The sequence below is a fragment of the Hyperolius riggenbachi genome, chromosome 5 (assembly GCF_040937935.1).
Source record: "Hyperolius riggenbachi isolate aHypRig1 chromosome 5, aHypRig1.pri, whole genome shotgun sequence".
In the NCBI taxonomy this organism is placed as follows: domain Eukaryota; kingdom Metazoa; phylum Chordata; class Amphibia; order Anura; family Hyperoliidae; genus Hyperolius; species Hyperolius riggenbachi.
In genome coordinates this window covers 112,883,853-112,899,851 of record NC_090650.1, presented here as the reverse complement: position 1 = coordinate 112,899,851, position 15,999 = coordinate 112,883,853, and the positions used below count along the sequence as shown (strand labels likewise).

General features: G+C 41.6%; 1 protein-coding gene across 2 annotated transcripts in view; it reads right to left on the bottom strand.

The window, feature by feature from the left end:
• Nucleotides 1-15,333, bottom strand: part of UBE2E2 (ubiquitin conjugating enzyme E2 E2) — a 378,397-nt gene extending 363,064 nt beyond the window's left edge. The window contains exon 1 of one of the 2 annotated variants that reach the window (XM_068236135.1): nt 15,237-15,333. In XM_068236135.1, the coding sequence (XP_068092236.1) occupies nt 15,237-15,284 (48 nt within the window). In that variant the 5' untranslated portion in view covers nt 15,285-15,333. Of the gene's footprint in view, nt 1-15,134; nt 15,156-15,236 lie in introns of those variants that run through there. The other variant, XM_068236136.1, reaches the window with a different exon arrangement.
• Nucleotides 15,334-15,999: the final 666 nt, after the last annotated feature.

The window sequence follows — 15,999 nt, the reverse complement described above, 5'->3', positions numbered from 1 at the left end:
TGGAGGGCCAAGTTTGCCAATGCCTGCGCTATATAAATTAATAATAATAATAATAATAATAATAATAATAATAATAATAATAATAATATTATTATTATTATTATTATTATTATTATTATTATTATATTAGTGGAAAACAGTCCTTATCGCTGCTGCTTAACTGATCATTAGCAAGAAAAAAAGAAAAAAAACTAGAATACTTTTTTTTTAAAATAATAGCAACAATTTTATGACAGGATTCTGGGGAGTTTCCAGAACTAGCAAGTTAAAGAAAGACTGCACAAAAACACAGATTATACCATTAGGCTTGTGATTTTTGGTACTTTTTTACAGCTATGTAACACTACTCACACTTAAAACAGCAATGTGTTAATTTGTTCTTGTCTGAAAAGGTTTACCATGATTAATTACATATCATTAAACTATTCTGAGTGCATCATTAAAGGCCATCCTACCGTAATGTTTACATAGGATAAACTTACACCAAATAACTTGACTTCCTGATCTGGCATTCATTGCTATCATGTGCTACTTGTCATGTCAATTATGTTCAGTCACGAGCAGGATAAACCATTTGCAAATCACTGATGCCGCTTTTTTTGAGGCACTGTAACTTCTGACCTGTGCCGCTTCTTCACTAGTTGTACAGAGGATGATATAGAGAAGGCTGCTCATTATATGTCATTTGCAAAAGGATTTATTTTCAAACTCTCAACTGCGAATCATTTATACTCATTAATGAACAATCAAAAGGTTTCTAAGTGAATAATTTACAATTCTGCAAGGGAAGAAAAAAAAAATGTAAAAAGTGACAAATTCACAAAGTGGCTGATGCTTCAAATGCGATAACTAATCAATGCTGGGCATGGCTAACTAGCCATTATTATGCAGAGGTCACAAGGGCATGATTTTGTAAAGGAGATATTTATTTTATTTAAAGTGTACCTGAAGTGACAAGTGACATAATGAGATACACATAAGTACATATAGCACTGGCCATACACAGGGATGGGTTCACACGGATGCTTGGCGGCATTTACCGCTAAGCATCCAGGACTCGTCAGTTAGCATCACACGGTTACCGTCGATTGTGCAAATGCGGCATTCCAATCTGGATTTTCCACGTCGTTTCAGGCGACCCTAGAAGCCTCATGCAACATCCAGGGTCAATTCACCGCCGCGCCGAAAACTGCCAATCGCGACAGACGCCGAAGATCGCCTAGAGAAAGCCCTGACCGTAATGATGCTAAACGGAAGGCTGGAGGACGCTGCCAAGCATCCGTGTGAACCGGCCCTAAGAAATTGTATGATGGCCCAATAACATTATTTAGGTTTTTGGCTCTGTTTAGCTTTATTTGGGAGGACTTTTTGGTTCTCCATTTGACTTTAGTTGGTAGGACTAAAAATCACCTACAAAATTCTTCTTTTGGTCACTATTTGGGGACTTCAACTTTTGAGGTCAGATGATCTTCTTAGCACGCCATCACTTTCTAGCAGCTAATCCAGGATGTCCTTTTGCTGCTCCCATTCTCCATCATTTCATATGCAATGTCCTGCTATAGATCCTCACAAAAAACCCTGTATGCATGCATATAGTGCGAGGGATTGCAATAGCAATGTTACCTCTTCACTGAGAGAAGAGGAGAGAGATTGAGCAGTACACCACACACAATGGAACATTCACCTCCCAGAAAGCACCATGGAAGGCCAAGCCTCCAAAACAACATGGTAGGGGCACCATGGGACACTTCAGTGACCAACCAAAAACAAGTCAAATCATAGTATATTCATTCTGTGAGTATCAAGTTTTTTATTATTATTTACTGGTAAAACAAACCCCGTGTTGATGGCCAGAAAAAAAAAAAATCCTGACCGTTGCTTTAAAATTCTCTGCACATTTGAATGCTTGGACCTAATCTCAATTAAATAGCTTAATTTCAGACATCAATTCACAAAAACAAATGTATTGGACCTGAACAGGGCAGCAAACTTTGAGAAAAGGAGGTTTCCAGAACATATGATCAATTTAACAAATATATAAATGGCCTATATAGAGAATTCAGTGTTCATTTAGGGTCTTTTTTACACTTAATCAGTTGCTCTCCGTTATAACTGAAAGACAACTGATTTTCAAGGTAATATCCATGTCTTCCTATGGCTCAGTTCACACTGTACGCATTTTAACTGAAAGTTTTTTCACAATTCACTGCTTTGGAGAGAGAAAAAAAAAAAAGCATACCAACACACACTAATGCATTAAAGAGTACCCGAGGCAGATTTTTTAGACATTATAGGACACAGAGGCATGTTTTCTGCTGAATAACATGCCTGTGTCCTCCTAGTGCCGCTGTCAGTCCCCCCTGGGCTCTGCTGTCCCGACCCCCCCCCCCCCCAAATCTAGCGACAATCTGATTGTCGCTAGTCCCCTGTCACCTTCCATAAATCAATCATCCTGCTCCCCCACCTCCTCAAAGCCTCACTCCCCCGCATTATCGCCTCGTTACCCGCCTCCGCTGGCATCCTCCGATCGGGATCTGAGCCATCTTGGATTTCCTCTGCCAGTGAATGGAGGTTACACTGGCTGCGGAGGATGAACGGGAACATCAAGAGCAGCGTGGAGCAGCGCAGGTGGATCCAGGATGCGGCGTGGAGCAGGTAGTAGGCAACCACAAGCATTCCCAGTCACCTCTTTTGAGTGGAGGAAAAGGCAATAGTTTAAAATTGCACACAAGGTTCTGCACTACAATGTTTATAATTAATAAGGCAAAAATAGGAAAAGTGTTAAAAACATATAGAGGGTTAGTTAGTTTTCTTTAAACCAATTGCAGAACATTAATGTATGAACTTATCCAATTTCTATACGTTGAGAAATAATTTTGTTTCCAGTTACAGTTAAACAGTCTATGCAGCACTGGTTGATTTTGGTAACGGTTTTCATATAAATCTCCTTTAGATCTGGGACCCACTGGCAGCGCTTTTCTTTGCTTGTGATTTGAAGGGGGAAAAAAAAAAAAAAAAAAAAAAAAACACACACCCCTTAAAGGGGCACTATGGCGAAAAATTTTAAAAAATTTAAAATATGTGCAAACATAGACAAATACGCAGTCGTTTCTTCCAGAGTAAAATGAGCCATAAATTATTTTTCTCCTATGTTGCTGTCACTTACAGTAGGTAGTAGAAATTTGACAGAACCGACAGGTTTTGGACTAGTCCATCTCTTCATAGGGGATTCACAGCAAGGCTTTTATTCTTTATAAAGATATTGCCTAAAAAGGATTAAACAATGATGCTGGCCAGTTTCCCTGCTCACTACACTACAACATTCCATTAGAAAGAGCTTTTCAAATCACAAGCGCTTCTAAAAGCACTGCTAGTAGGTTCCAGGCCGTATTCGTTCATGAACGAAGCTCAGTGCTAGTGCCGACTGGTTCTTTTGCAGGAGTTGCTTGGTGCTGACTGAAGTTTTCAGGAGGGGCTGACTGGAACCCTCTAGTAATTTCACTGGCTCTGACAGTCTTCTTAATTATTTTATTTACTGCATACTCATTGCCCCCTTGTTACAATGATCACCGGCTGTGCTCATCCTACCTAATAAAAGCTAAGTGTCGCTGCGTCCAGCAGTTTTGTCCATGTGTCCCAGGTGGACAGCTGGACAGGACCAGGGAGCTGGACGGGGGCGAGCGAGGTGGGAGCGGGCGAACGAGCGAGCGCTCGGCATGCGGCGGTTGTGCGCGCGCATGCGCACTGGCGGCAGCCGTAGACCTAGAGCCCGTTTTTAAACGGGCTGGTTCTACTAGTACAGTATGTGTCAAAAACTAGTGATAGTGATCAATGCCCCCTCCCCAGCTCTGCCTCTCTTCTGCCCATTCCCCGCCACTCTGCGCTGTTTGATGTGAAGCACAGAGCTGCAGTGTCATGAATAACGATAAATGAGAAGGAGGCACTCCACTGGCTTGAACTTGCATTCAGTTTATTGCATGTCATGCACACTACATGTTACAGGCTCCGCCCTTCAACAGGTATCCACCCATAGTGTACACGACCTTTAATAACTGCAAGTTCAAGCCAGTGGAGTGCCTCCTAATTTACAGTTATTCACAGTGTGGTGGTAGGAGTGGTGCACCTACCTGGAGGATCGGCACTGGCAACAGCTCTAACCAGGATTGAGCTCTACCCTAGACCAAGAATTTAATTGAACTGTCTGCAGAGTCATGACCCTGGGGTCAGAGACACTTTTTTCACAAAACGAAACAGTGATTACGGGATGTAGGAGCATCAGGTAATGGACATTACCTGATCTGTCTACCCCGTCGGATCAGGTAGTATGTGTTTTTAACAAATAATTGATAGCTCGGGTTCACTTTGAGGGCCCTTTCACACTGAGGCGGTGCAAAGCGGTAAATTTACCGCACCCTACCGAAGCGTAATGCTAATCTAGGCCTGTTTCTGGCGGTGCAGTGTGGCTGCTGCACCGCAAGTATGCAATGAGAAGCCGGCCTGAGGGATTGACAATTGCTTGGGATTGTCACCATACCATTATTTAACAGCTGATCTCCACTCCAAATCGCAAAAAAAAAAAAAAAAAACCACCATTTTCTCCAGGCCGTGGACGTAGGTAGGGGTCACCCATTGGCAACCCGTTCATATCATCTGGTGATTAGAGCATATACAGGAGTTACAGTGCTGCCAATAATCATTCATACCCCGGGCAAAGTTTGACTTAAAGTTATTTTATTCAACCAGCAAGTAATTTTTTTTGACAGGAAATGACAGTTGTCTCCCAAAAGATAATAAGGTGATGTACAAGAGGCATTATTATGGGGAAAGAAGATACATTATGGGGAAAGAAGAAAGAAGATACAGACTTACCAGCAAGGTCATGGTGAACCAGAACTCATTGGTGTAAGGTGCTACAATGGTCCTAAAAGCCCCCTTACTAAAATGCTATGGAAAACAAAAAGTTTGATTTCTTAAAAAACAGAAAGAATTTACAATAACTCATTCCAGCGGATCTGGAGGTGTGTTTTGCTAAGGGCAACAATGGTTAATTTGCATATATTCAGCAGTGATGCACTGGGAGACATCTCGGAGCTCACTCCAACATGATTTATCGCAAATTCTTTCTGTTTTAGGCAGGGAACACACTTGACTGTTTTCGTGTGCGTTTTCTGCACAGAAAAACTGAGAACTGATGTTAATCAATGGGCTAGTTCACACTTACTGTGTTGTTCGCGCGCAGAAAAAAAACTGACATTCTGCATCCTGATTCTGCACATTTTGGCAGTTTTTTGTATCAATTACATCAGCTGCTGTGAAAAAAAGTGCGCGTTTTCCTGCATGGAAACACACTTAGGGCCTTTTTCCACTAGCCTGCGATTTGCGATTTGCTTCTGATCGCAAATCGCAAGGTACATTAAACTAATGGAAACTGCAGCAGCATTTTCCATTAGTGCGATCCGATTGCGATGCGATTTTGGTCAAAGCGCAATCGTTGTCCTGCCGCGTTTTGTATGCGATTGAGCTGGACTATAATGAGTATAGTAGCTCAATCGCAATCGCAAGGTGGAAATTGAAACGCGATTGCGATCGGAATCGCGATCGCATTTCACAGTGGAAAAGAGCCCTTAGTGTGCAGAAAAAGTATGCAGAAAAACGCGTGCGGAAAACTGAAAGTCAAGTGTGTTCCCTGCCTCAAGAAAGCAAACTTTTGTTTTCCATAGCATTTTAGTAAGGGGGCTTTTAGGACTATTGTAGCTCCTCACACACTCCAATGAGTTCTGGTTCACCATGAGCTTGCAATCAGATTAGAAAACGTGGAGAGCAAAGAAATTGGTTATCTGTGGTCAGACTGTCACTTCTTTATAAAAATTTTAGTAATTGCTTCTGCACCAATGGTCAGAGATGTGCAGCGATCCACCTTGGATTAACAAGTGATTGCAGTAACTCCACACGATCCGCACCATCAATAATCCATCTTTATTTTCAATCCGTTAAAACATGATAAAATAATCTGTGGGTAAGTACAAGGTGACGCACTGGCGTTTTAGACTGCTTGGGCCTTTCTCAAACCATCACAGAAACAGTTTACTTCTTTATAAACAAACCTGAATACTCTTTTTCCCTTTCATTTGATGACCTTATGGATTTCAGTCCTGTTAGTTCTAACAGCCATTGTTTACAGGCGCACTGATTACCTTGCTAATCTTTTGGCTTCAGAACTGCCAGAACGTTCATACAAGTCACACGTGTTACAGGTCAGTGGCTCAAAACATAACAGGCATGAGATAATACACTAAAAACATTTCATTTGCTGCTATAAGCAACGGAACTATTTATGCTGGCCACACAAAACATGTTCTATCACAACTATTTTTTCTAATCGGTTTCAAAGTGTTGACAAAAGCATCTAAAGTAATTGTTTGATTGCTTTAAAAATGATTGATTTAATGCAACGAGTTGAAAAATTTCATCCTGTTAATATGTTCTCATTTGACCGAAAAATGATCAGTCATCCACTGCAAATTTTATGATTACGTAGAAATGCAAATGTTTTATTCAATCAGTTTCACTAAACTGTCACATATGACTACCGGTATGTGTTGCCAACATTAAAGAGGAACTCCAGTGAACATTTTACTGTTGGCAAGTGATGTAGCTGCTGCATGGTTTTTGGCAGTTGGAAACAGCTGTAACAGCTATTTCCCACAAAGCAACAAGGTTCACAGACAGGAAACTGCCAAAAAAAAAGTACGTACTTTTCTTGTGGGAGGGGTTTCACCACAATATCAGTCATACAGCGCCCCCTGATAGTCTGTTTGTGAAAAGGAATAGATTTCTCATGTAAAAGGGGGTATCAGCTACTGATTGGGATAAAGTTCAATGTTTGGTCGGAGTTTCTCTTTAAACTCCAGCCTACATCAGAAAGAATCCCCTTTGTGTACATTCAGAAGGGCCGCAAGAGAAAAATACAGATTTGCTGATATTCTATCATCCACTGTACCCCAACTCTCACTTGCACCCTTTGATATCTATGCCAAACCCTAACCACAATGCCTGCTATTTATAGCTGCACTTTTGTTATAACGAATTGTCCCAGTGCCTGTTATTTTATCGGGCGATTCCAAATGAATTATTATAGCAGTTGTGACAATAGGTGATTTGATTAGGACTGCAGACTCTAATGTACAGTACTGTATTTGCTGTCCCATAGAAGGCTCACCTTTCCCCACCCTCTGGAGACTTCAGAGATACACCTTATCAGCCTAAGGCCATTCACTATTTAGGCTGCTGAGTGGTTGGCTCTCCACAGGAGGCAGACAGCTAGGCACCTGAGAGCAGAGCTGGTTTCATGTTTGTACCTCATGGAAAGGAGTTGGATTGTGTCTGGGGAAGGGAGAGCAGCTCCCAGGATCTGTTGTGAGCCAGGAGAATTCCCCATGCGGCCAGGATACAGATAGGATGTGCTGAACTTAGTGTCCTGAGGCCCTGGACTGTGGACTGGTGTATCTCATCTGCATCTGGTCGTGTAGACTTGTCGGATGTCTACTGGATATTGGGACTGATGAGAACTGCATCTATTGGGAGTGTTGGGATCTGTTGTGCACCTCTTGGACACCTTCTATTGGTGGAGTTACTGGAACTTTGGGACTTATGTTGCTTTGCCTGCGAAGCTGGGAATTGTGACTGCTTGGTAGGGGGAATCGGACACTCCTTTGTGGATTATATAGTAATATTGTGAACTTTTTGTGTGAACTGTGTGACCAATAAATGCCCCGCCAGTCGGGTTTTGTTTAATCTGCCGCTATACACTGTCTCTGGGCTCTGTGGTCTCGGAACCGTCACAGCTATTATTTGCAGTGTTTTACATGGACGCCTATGGCGGCACCAACATTTATTGGCACGTTTTCCTTTCCCTTCAGACTCACGTTTTTATGATTGTCCATCTTGTATATGTAATATGCTTTTCCCAATTACTGTGAGCTATAGCAAAAAAAAACCCTGTCAAATGTAAAATTTGCACTATAAGGGCCCTTTCACACTGTCTGCATTCCATTTAGATTTTAAAAAGGCCTGCGATTCTCTAAACACAAGCACAGTAAAGCTACAATTGGAATCATAGCAAAGAAATGAACAGCGCTACTTAAAAACAGATGAATGCTTACCTGCAAAAAAGTGCAGACCCCACTCATGGGATACAAATACACAATGAGCACACATATAACCTGTCTACCACTTGGAGGATGTTAGTTTCCACTAACACCTTGCATGCAATTTGTTAGGTACTCGTCCCTCCCACTGTCGAAGAAGTCTTTCCTCCATGGGAGGGGACCTAACACTAACTAAATCCTACCTATGCATATGCATAGCCTGGGCGCGCTACCAGTAAAATGAAGAATTGCGCAGAAAAAGTGGGATCAGCGCATCACCAGGCCGCCTCTGAATGGCCTCAGCTCAGAGATGCGCTGAGCCCCCCCAGAGACTACAAACGCACCTTGAACCCAAACAGAGGCTCTGCATATACACCAAAGAAAAACTAACAAGTGGGAGCAGCTGACCAGATTTAAATCAAACATAGCAAAGAAATGAACTCAATTCAATTGGAATCATGGAAATTAATTCATACAGAATGAGTTTCTGATTTTCTAAAAAGGCAATTGTAGTTCTGCTGCATTTTTCCTACATTTCTGTTGAGGTCAACATAGTGAAAAACACAAATTGCATTTTTTCGATTATTGGTGTGAAAGACCTCTAAATTACTTTTTTCATGTGCTGTTGTCACTTACAGTAAGAACAGTAAAATGCCTAACAGATCTTGGACTAGTCCATAATCTCATGGGGGATTCTCAATATTGCCTTTATTCTTTACAATAGCACTCCCTGGAGAGGATCCTATGTACAGATGGTTACTTGTCTCCCTACTCACCACACACTATTTGGCAGTTAGACTGAGCAACTGCTTTTACCTGAGAATCCCCCATGAAGAGATGGACTAGTCCAGACTTTCATTACATACTGTAAGAGACAGTAATACAGGTAGTGTACAGTGCCTTTTACTCTGGGAGATGTATATATCTATAATTTTTTTTTAAATGTTACAATTATTTGTAATACAATAATTTGCTGGCAGTTTATAACTAAAGGAGGGTGACAATAATACTCATAAGTTATGTTGGAACTATTTACGGACACAAGTAATGAAAACTGCACTAGCATACACAAAAGAAATATGGGCACATACTTTGTCTAGATATCAATAGACATCCTTAGCTTTGCTTTCATAGGATCTATGATTTAGTCTTTGTCACAAATAATTTGGTGACAACAGCATAACTTTTGGTTACACGACATCAGTATAAACAAACAAGTACTTGAGCATTATTCTGATCCTCCGCACTGGAGGTGATAGAGAAATGGAACAGTTCTTCTTTCACTGTAAAGCACTGTGATAAAGCTTCATCTAGCTGTCACAACAATCAATATTCCTTTTTCCTAATATCAGTTTCACGTCTCAAACGTTTTCTTGTAAAGAGAAGTGAAACGCTTTCTTTTAGGCAAGAGCTGTCCAACTGCTGACACCACAGTACGACCCTTCACAGCTTGTTTTTTTTTTTAAATGTATTTATTTTTGTCACTTTGGGCCTGATGCACTAACTAGCAGTAATATTGCCATGTAGAGATAGAGCACAGCAATATTAATGGTACTACCGCAGAAATGTACCACAAGTTACGCTACGTTTGCGAGCCACAGTATTCTGTTTTTTCTGTTAAAATTGGGCATTGCTATAAACTGCAATACAAAGGTGTGAGTAGGCAGATGCAAACTCTCAGTTATAACCTCTAAACCCCAATTCTAAAAAGAAATTGCACACTAAAACAGCCGCAGAGCCCTCTGCCACCGAACACCACAACTGCTGCACTAAGCAGCCGCCCACAACTGCACCGCCCACACTAAGCCACCGCCAATAGTCCGATGTATGGCGACAATGTATGATATGATGGTACAATGTATGGCGATGTTTTATTTGGAACTAAAGGTGTATTTTTTCCATATTTTTGTTTGTACTATATCACTAATTACTATTATTTTTGCAAATAAGGGACTGTAATATACCCGCATGACATACACACCTTAAAAAATCTGAGTTCCTAAGGTAACTAGGAATGCAAATGTTTGAATGTAATGTTATTTTAAAAAGGAAATGTTTGAACATTTTTTACGATTTTTCTTTTTGATTTGATGAATGAAAAATGGTTCCTGTGAATCTAGTATCTGTAAACGGGTCACACGCCGACTCTTTAGCAACAGCAATGCGAAACCACATAGTTTCCCGCCTCAATCCCCGCCAGAAGCCGCTCCATCGTACACTGTTATCCCCACGAATCAGGCGTAGCGCCCTGCTGTATCAAAGCAAGACATTTGTACAACATTCACCCCATGGAACTGTGGGCCCTAGGAATCAAGTTTGAATACATTTTGGTAAAGACAACTGTACATGTGTATGCTTCTAAAAACTGCTGTTTTTAAAGCCAATAGGAATCAGATTTTTTTTTTTAATAAACACATGGATTTGTTTTATATGTTACATCCTTGTCCCTGGACACATTTTTGCAGCTCCCCTGCCGCCGGAATCCGTTTTCTTCAAAAAGATCGGTGCCAGTGGCAACAAAGATGGCTGCCAATCTTTTACATAGTTTCCTGGTCACTTCTCATCACTCGTCCTTTGAAAGAAATCAGTCTACTGCAACTAATCTCTGGAATTAAAAATTCTGTTCAAGTGACTAATGGAAATGTGTAGTAAGAGGAATATGGCAGTAGCCATATTTATGCCATTTAAGGCCCAGCATTTTTGATAGCGATTTTATGATTCCTGGTGGGTCCCACCAATTATATAATAATATTTGCCTGACTAGATTTCTGAGAATGTTCTCATTTTCCTGGTCACTGTATAACCAAACATTAATAACTCAAACAGCTTTAACTGAAAACTAATGAATGCTGCCGCCATGGTTACAACAAGAAGTGACTCAGTAAGAATCACAACACATCTAGAATTCAAAAAAAAAAAAGGCGTCTACTTGAAGCCACTTTATTACTATTATTCTTATTATTTTATCTATTTACCTGACTGTTCCCCCGGTTCTCTGCCACTAAACATTTAGAATCATTGACTCAGAACAATTATGCAGACCAGATGTTCTGACTCCATATGCCATATTTATTTCCTTTTAAACAGTACTAGTTGCCTATCCCTCATGCTGAGCTTTCTGACATCAGTAGTGCCTGAATCACACTTGTGAAACAAGCATGCAGCTAATCTAGTCAGACTTCAGTCAAAGCACCTGAGTCTATATGGGATTAGAGGACCAGGATCAGCAGAACAAGAAAATTTGAATAGTTTAAAAGGAAATAAATAGGTCAGCCTCCGTATTCCTGTCCCTTCAGGTTTCCTTTGAAAAAGAAAAGAAAGATGGCAGCAGCCAGTAAATAGGAAACCCATGTGATGGATGATAGACAGCAGGCATGTCAAACACATGAAAATGGGTGCTGAACTGCATGGTAAGTCTCCAAGTCAGTTTATCTGTTAAACTGTCAAATTGATAGAAAAATACAGTACTAAACCACTTTGGGAATTAAAACTGAGTTCCAGGAAAGCAGTTAAATACATAGTAGTATACACCAATCAGCCACAACAGTAAAACTACTGACAAGTGAAGTGAATGATGTTGTCAACCTCATAACAATGGGTGGGATATGTTATAACAAAAGTTAACAGTCGGTTCTTATAAGTGGTGATGTATTAAATGCAAGGTAGATGGACAAGCATAGTTTGATTGACTAGGTCAGAGTATCTCCAAAATAGCATATCCTGCTTGGCATTCCCAGTGTGTAGTTTTTTTTTATCTCTACCAAAAGTTTTCCATGGAAGGACAGCCAATTAACTACAGGAGCAACAAGATCATGGGCACCCAATGCTCAATGAAGCAATGGGGAGCGAAGGCTAGTCAATCCAATCCCACAGAAACTACTAAAGCATACATTTTTGAAAGATAAGACACAGATGTTGAACTCCAGTCCTAGAGGGCCAGATCCATGCCATTGTTTAGGATCGACTGAGAAAGAGAGGAATGTGTTCTACCTGATGGACCGCGCCTTTCCTGATTCAGACCCATCAATTAATTTGAGCTGGGTCAAAAATGTGCGAGGACCTCGGCCCTTGACATCCCTGCTCTAAGACAAAGAAGTCAAACAAGACACAGTCTATTGCAGCTTGTTATATAGGAAGCAGAGTAGCCACAGACCAGTCAGAGTATCCATGCAGAATCAAGTACATCACCAAAAGTGCCTACAACTGGTACATGAGGATCCAAACTGGACTACAGAGCAATGGAAGACAGGAATCTGGTCAGATGAATCATGTTTCGTTTGGCCTCCAAATTCTCAAGATCTCATCAGGCTGATTGGGCACTTGTGGAACATGCTGGAAAAATATGTTCGAGCCTTGAAGGTCCCATATTATAATTTACAGGACTTAAAGGATTTGTTTCTAACATCCTGGTTCAAGATACCACAGGACTGCTTCAGAGGTGTTGTGGAGTCCAATCCTCAACAAGTCAGATCTGTTATTGGAACACAAGGTGTGGTTTTAATGTCTGGGTTCATTAGTGTATGTAAAGGCCTTGAGCTGTCAGTTTGGGTAAAGTAAAAAACCTTGGGAAACCGCTGTCATCACATCTAATTTGAGCGTCTGGGCACTTGGTACAAACATTTTCCAAATCTGCACTCCTAACCTAAACATACCTGAAGTATGGTATAGACTGTTTAACTTACCAAAATGCAGCCTTGCCAGTCCTCTGATACATGCGGCTTTCGATAGCACAGACAAACATCACCATTTATGTGCTGATTAGGCCGTGCAGATCAGCAGCATATTGGTTAGACATCACTTTGGACTTTCCTCCTGTAAGGAAGCTGAAGCCTAATGCATAATCATCAGCCAAGATAACTTCAGCCCATCTTAGCTGAGAACCTAACTTGTACAGCTGTCTTCCCTCCAGATCCAATGCAGGTGCTTACTCTTGGCATTTCTGGCCATCAGGTTCATAATACACCTGATGAAATGGGAGTGTTTGCCCACGAAACATGTTGTGGTGAACTTTTTGCCTTATTACAGCTATTAAAGCAAACCTTAAGCCACATGAAAATACAAAAAACATACTTACCTAAGGAGGGGAAAGGCTCTGTGTCCTATAGAGCCTTCCCGATCCCCCTCATTCCACAGCTTTCTCCCCCATTCAAATATACCGTCGCGAGAGGCTTTGGAAGTCTTCAGTAGCCCAGGCGCGAGTGCTCTCAAAGACTTCCTTAGCTACCTGCAACAGAAGAGAGTAGTCTCCAACCCATCAGTCATAGACTGCTAACAGGGAGGCAGTGGTGGAATGAGGGGACAGTAGGAGAAACGGGAAGGCTCTATAGGACGCAGAGCCTTTCCCCCTCCTTAAGTATTTTTGTTTATTATAATTTTGCTTGAGGTTCGCTTTGATGTTCTTTTGAGGTAAGTCCATTGTTGACTGCATTATCCATCCACAGTCTGCACAAAGGTAACCCTAGCAAAGAGCAGAAAAACACTATTTAAGTCTCCACACTGGTATTTTTCCATGACTGCATTTGAGATTCTCATTCCAGTGAATGATAATTGCTACGCAATTGCCCGCTGCACATATGCGATCCGTGGAATTCGCAATTGCGCCACAATCAACGCAACGTGAGTAATCCCATAGGATTACATGTGCTGCAGTGCTTTGCTGATCGTTGCACAGCACAAAACGCAGAATGAAAGCGCCCGAGTGTAAATGAGGCCTAAAAGTATGTAGAGACAAAAAGAAAACAGTTCCGATGATTCAGCAGCTGATTTATCAAGAAATAAGAAAAGTTAACCTGAGAAAACTTGGAACCTCTGACCAGACCATCCAATCAGAATCTTTACTCCTTGATGGTTTGTGGGCAATTACTTCAGTTTTCTTGACACATATTGATGAATCACCACCAACAAAAAACACTTTGTGGTGCACTGCCCAGTTTCAACGTGACCTCAGTTTAAAGGCGTAAGTTCTTTGGCTGTTGTCACTCACTAGTTAGCGGATCACTAAGAGCAAACGTAATATGCACGCTCCTGGACACTGCATTCCTGTCCCAGATTATTGAATCAATTGAAGTACGCATAAACCAAACCTCAATGACAACCAGAAAAATAAACAAGTCACCAAAGGCAGCTGCCATAAGAATGAAAGGTTCTCTTTAAACTGCTGAAGATCTTTAAATAGCATTCTGACATGCCTGATGTACACAGAGCCTCCTTTCCAGCCCTCAATCAAATCACTCCTATGGATCATCCAAATATTTGTAGAAGATAACATGAAACATTTTCATGTGTTTCTTTGTGAGCAAACATTACATCCTGGATGGATACAATGACATTTTTTCCCCCAAACTATCAGCATCTGCAGTCTTGCAGCACTTGGAATAACTGGATTGTGAATAATACATCTCCTACGTTTACAACCTTCACTGCCAACCGTATGAAAGCACCTATTAATATCAAATCTTCTGGAAACGCAGCCTATCAGACTGAATAAGTTCAATCAGCAGCAACAGTACTGTGCTCATGTCATATCACAACTACTGCACTGATAAAGACCTGGGAAGTATAACGCATTGTACACACCGTGCAATTTGCAACAGATCGATGGGTCAAATCGATAATTTCTAACAGATCTGATCAGGTTTGTGATCGATTTCGGGCTGAAGTGATCAGGGAATCGATCGAAAGCCTGATCGGACCTGATCAATATGACCAGTCAATCAGATGGGAAATTGCATGGTGTGTACCAGGCATAATGTAACAAAATGTATATTTAATCAGCAGAAAGGAAACAGTCACTATTTGCCAGAGGTGTACACATGAAGCACCCGATGCAGAGAGTACATGAAGGAGGCATAGAAATCTATGGTCATCAGATCAGATCGTTCTCCACCTTCTATAACTAGGCAGATCACAACATCTACACAGTTATGTGCCTGTCTAGCCAACGTGACAGTGATGGATCAATCACTAATTGACATTGTCAGTGCGCACGTCCAGCACAGCACAACCTACACAGAGATCTCTACGGGCAGCTGTGGACGTTCCGTCGCCAATCAGTGGCACTGCGCCCAGCAGCAGCTCTCAGGAACTCACCGTGCTCACCGCCGTTCTCTGCTGGGGAGGCAAGACTTCCCGGCGCATCCCCAGCTGCCAAAGGCGCAGGCGCAGATAAGTCTCGCTTCGCCAGTAATTGCTGTCGACGCGAGACTTGCCTGCGCATGCGTGATGCGGGAGCAGCGCTTTAAAGACGCTGAGCCAGTGATCCGTGCTGCAGGAATTTGAATAGTTTGCGGTGTTGGGCATTTGTATTTGCATGGAGGAAAACTAGTTTAGGATTCGGGAAGAATGAGGTGTAAATTATCTTATCGACACGCAGAAGTAAAGAAAGGGAATGAAAAAGATGATGCTGGCTTTGTGTGCATTGCTGCAGTGCAGGAGAGCCAGGCACACCACATAGCTGGCAGATTTAGGGCTATTATACTCCTCTGTCATTACGTGTAGTTTCATTATTATGCGTTTATGTAGCGTTGGTATTTTCTGTGGATTTTCACAGAGTACAATGAATGATTTATGTCCCTGGCAAGATCATCCACCAGGCAAGTAGGCAGGTGCCCGGGGCCTAATGGGTGCCAAGGGGCCATCAGCCACCTTCTCTATCCTCTCTCCACCTAGCCAAAAAAGACCATGAGGGAGCCCCAGATTTAATACATTGGATCCCGAGATAATTTGGGGACCGAGTTAGGCTGCTAGAAGAATATCGGTAAAATTACCGGTATTCTAAAATTGAGTACTGGCTAATACCGATAGTAAAATATACGTTGTTTTTACTGATATTCTACTATCACTTTACCTAACC